The sequence below is a fragment of the Sebastes umbrosus genome, chromosome 5 (genome assembly GCF_015220745.1).
Source record: "Sebastes umbrosus isolate fSebUmb1 chromosome 5, fSebUmb1.pri, whole genome shotgun sequence".
Classification (NCBI taxonomy): domain Eukaryota; kingdom Metazoa; phylum Chordata; class Actinopteri; order Perciformes; family Sebastidae; genus Sebastes; species Sebastes umbrosus.
This window is the reverse complement of record NC_051273.1, coordinates 31,633,965-31,637,674: the sequence shown is the minus strand read 5'-3', so window position 1 is coordinate 31,637,674 and position 3,710 is coordinate 31,633,965. Positions and strand designations below refer to the sequence as shown.

Sequence of the window (3,710 nt, the reverse complement as noted above, 5' to 3'; positions counted from 1 at the left end):
ATGTGAGCTAATGCAACAATTATCAGGCGGACAATGGCGCGTTTCTAAACGTTTACAGTTGACGTAATATTTTCTCGGTGTTTGTAATTGTGTCACTACACAGTTGAGCTTTTCCATAGTCTTCAATGTGGATGGATTAAACCTGTGCGCGTGTGTTTGTTATATATGTGCATGTGCGCTGCGTTTGTTTGGCCATTTTACTATAGAGTAGTATATATAAATAAACTATATAAATAGTATTTTATTTTGGCATCCTGTGTGTGACACGCTGGAAAAAAGGTTACACCAACTGAAAAATACTGATGCTAAATATGACATTTCTTCATCCTCCTATAGTGAACCCTTTCTCATTGTGGGTTTTGTGACCACCCTGCAGTTGGATGTGGGAGGGGGGGTTAAAGCCCTGTTGAAGTGTCTTTGAGCAAGATGGAGGGCTGCCTTTTTATACTTTTAAAAAATATATCCTCAGGAGGGAAGGAGATTTACATTTATAAACATTTTCTTGGAGGAATAAATAGCCTATATTATTATTTTTCTTTTTATTCTCATTATTCTTATTATTTTTTTATTATCGTTATCATTATTATTATTGACAGTACTATTATATTAATATTATTATTATTATCATTTTTTATTATTATTATTGTTGTTATCATACATCCCCCTCACTCAAAAAAATAAATGACATAAATAATAACTCTATTAAGGCCTATATCTATTTTGGCGACAAAAAACTCCCTATATGTGTCTGTGCGTAAAGCTGTACAGTAAATTGGTTGCACGGTATAGTCACCTCTCTGGATTGAAGTCAGGTTTTAACTGGAAAAGAGGTTGAAGGTGCATGTTTGTTGCGATTCATTACATTAAATGGAATCTGGGAGGGATCCTGAGTATTACACACACACACACACACACCCCTCTCTTTCCTTATTTATTTTATTCTCCTTCTCCTACCAGCCGCTCTTTGTTTATGTTGTAATGTACATGTATTCTGTAGCTGAAGGTATTCTAGTAGCCGGTCTGGGTGCTGATTGGTGATTGGTGCGCTCAGGTTGGAGAGTGAACGCCCTGCAGATTATGTCAGATTGCGTGCAGAAACCAAACCAGCCCAGCCTTTGAACTTCACCGCTTTTGGCTCGTATTCACGCTCTTCCGCTCATTTCCAAGCCAGGTGCTTGACGACAAACCTCCGAGAGAGAGAGAGAGAGAGAGATAGAGAGAGAGAGAGAGAGAGAGAGGGAGAGTGCGTCGCAGAGGAGAAAAAAAACACACTTTTTACGACTCCTGCAAACTGACTGCGGAACATTGCTTTCACCTTTGTGGATTTCTTTTACGTGTGTGCATCTTCCATGTCTTTTTTTGCCTCCCTGCATCGCGCGCCGCAGGTCTGAAAGAAGGAGAGTTGTAAAACCGGACTTGAACGCATCAGTTGTTTTTAAACTCTGGGAAGAAGAAGAAGAAGAAGAAAAAAGAAAAATAGCATTTTTTTGCGCTGGATTTTATTTTATTTTTTTCCCAGACTCCGAACATCTCTGACATGACTGGTATCTGGCATCTAGACAGGTGAATAGTTTCTCCCTTTCCTTCCTTCCTTCCTTTCCGATAAGAACTTTTTTCCTCGTCGTTATATTGGGGATAAAAAAACAAGTCCACTACTTTTTAAAGATGTCAAAGCCTGCTGACCACATCAAGAGACCCATGAATGCGTTCATGGTCTGGTCCAGAGGCCAGAGGAGGAAAATGGCACAAGAAAACCCCAAAATGCACAACTCTGAGATCAGCAAACGCCTGGGCGCCGAGTGGAAGCTGCTGTCCGAGTCCGAGAAGAGACCTTACATCGACGAGGCCAAGCGGCTGCGCGCTCAGCACATGAAGGAGCACCCCGACTACAAGTACCGACCCAGGCGCAAACCCAAGAACCTGCTGAAGAAGGACCGCTACGTGTTCCCGCTGCCTTACCTCGGAGACACCGACCACCTGAAGGGACTGTCGGTGGGGGCCGCGGACTCTCTGTTGGGTCACTCGGACAAAGCTCGCGCCTTCCTGCCGCCCACGAGCTCTCCGTACTCCTTCCTCGACCCGAGCCAGTTCAGCTCGAGCGCCATCCAGAAGATGACGGAGATGCCGCACGCGTTGAGCAGCTCTTTGCCGTACGCGTCCTCGTTGGGATACCAGAACGGTGCGTTCGGCACCCTCGGGTGCCCCAGTCAGCACACCCACACCCACCCGTCGCCCACGAACCCGGGCTACGTGGTCCCGTGTAACTGCACGGCCTGGTCCACGTCCAGTTTACAGCCCCCGGTGGCCTACATACTTTTTCCAGGTATGACCAAGACTGGGATAGACCCATATTCATCCGCACATGCCGCTGCCATGTAACCTTCAAAGACTCCTCTTTTTTTCTCGTTTTTTTTTTTTTAATTCACTTGAATACTGAAATGCATGTAAATATATTACAGGACAGCGCGCGCCACCCCCATTAAAAAAGACATGAACAGTATTAAACTGCCTTGGACTTATATGGCAACAAAAAAAAAAGAAAACAAACTTTTCCAGAAATCCAACAAGTTTCTGACTTGAGCAAACTGGGATTTTGGTGTAAAAGGACGGTGACCCTGTGAACTGTAAGAAATGTAAATGTTATAACGTTTATGGCAACCAGAAAAAAGGAGGCCTTTAACTTTATTTATTGTGTACATTTTAATGCTGATATGCTGATTTGTGTTGATTCTTGATAGGGTACTCTTTTATTTTGAAAGAATTTGGCTTGCACAATTAGCATTCCTATTTCCTGTATAGGCCTCTTAAGTAGTCTTAACATTTTGGCACTCGTAATTTTATGATTTTTTCTGGGTCAAAATCAGGACCTTATAGGCTGGATTATATACGGGTCATATTGTTTATATTTATCAAAACACTGGCACATAAAAACTAGACGAGTCTATTTAAGATGACAACAAGAAAGAAAACTACTCATTTACATCCAAATGTTTTTATTTTGCATTTTTCCTGTGGTTCAGTGCTAATATAATAGTCACACGCGTCATTCTTTTTTTTTTTTGTTTTTTGTTTTTCGTTTTTTAAGGATTAACTTCTATTTGAATTCCAGGAGTTATATGTGTATTATCATCTAAGATGGTAATTTAAAAACCTGTCATGTTATGGAAAGGATACTGTATCTTTAGAAGGTTGATACCTCCTGCTCTTTGTTCAATTGCTGAGCAAAGACGTTTCGAATAAAGACAATCTGTCTTCAACGCTATCAATTTCCTGTATTTGTAGGTTATTGGGTGCTTGAGATGACGAAGATAGTGGGATAGTGTGCAAGTGCTGCGGGGAAGTTTAACTTGGCAGAAAGAGGCAACATTAAATCGATTTTTAAATCAAAGAAAATACAAAAATAATAATAATAATAAATGCTTAAAAAGGAAATAATAATTTGCAAAAAACGAGTTTGAAACATTTTTTTTTAACTAAAACAATTGTGATTTTTCTTTAACATTTCAAACCCAACTTGACCCCAAACTAATCAATACTGTTGATAGGCTAAAGACTGAATATTAATAAACTCCTCTTAGTAGAATAACAACCTTCAAAATCAATCCTCCTTTTAACCAAATCGATTCTTCTCTCTCCTGTGTGGCTTTTTTGAAGCTGTCAAACTCCTCCACTCGGATCATTTCACATACAAGCTTTAATTGCCGTTGGGC

At 40.6% G+C, this 3,710-nt stretch overlaps 1 protein-coding gene across 1 annotated transcript; it reads left to right on the top strand.

Annotated features, from left to right (window-relative positions):
- The first annotated feature begins 1,031 nt into the window (after window positions 1-1,031).
- sox14 (SRY-box transcription factor 14) lies at window positions 1,032-3,262 on the top strand. The gene has a single exon (XM_037768837.1). The coding sequence runs from the start codon at window positions 1,666-1,668 to the stop codon at window positions 2,377-2,379; it is 714 nt and encodes a 237-aa protein (XP_037624765.1). The 5' UTR covers window positions 1,032-1,665; the 3' UTR covers window positions 2,380-3,262.
- Window positions 3,263-3,710: the final 448 nt, after the last annotated feature.

Bases quoted from the DNA above. Each gene is read 5' to 3' on its own strand.
- sox14 (XM_037768837.1), top strand. From the start codon at position 1,666: ATGTCAAAGCCTGCTGACCACATCAAGAGACCCATGAATGCGTTCATG.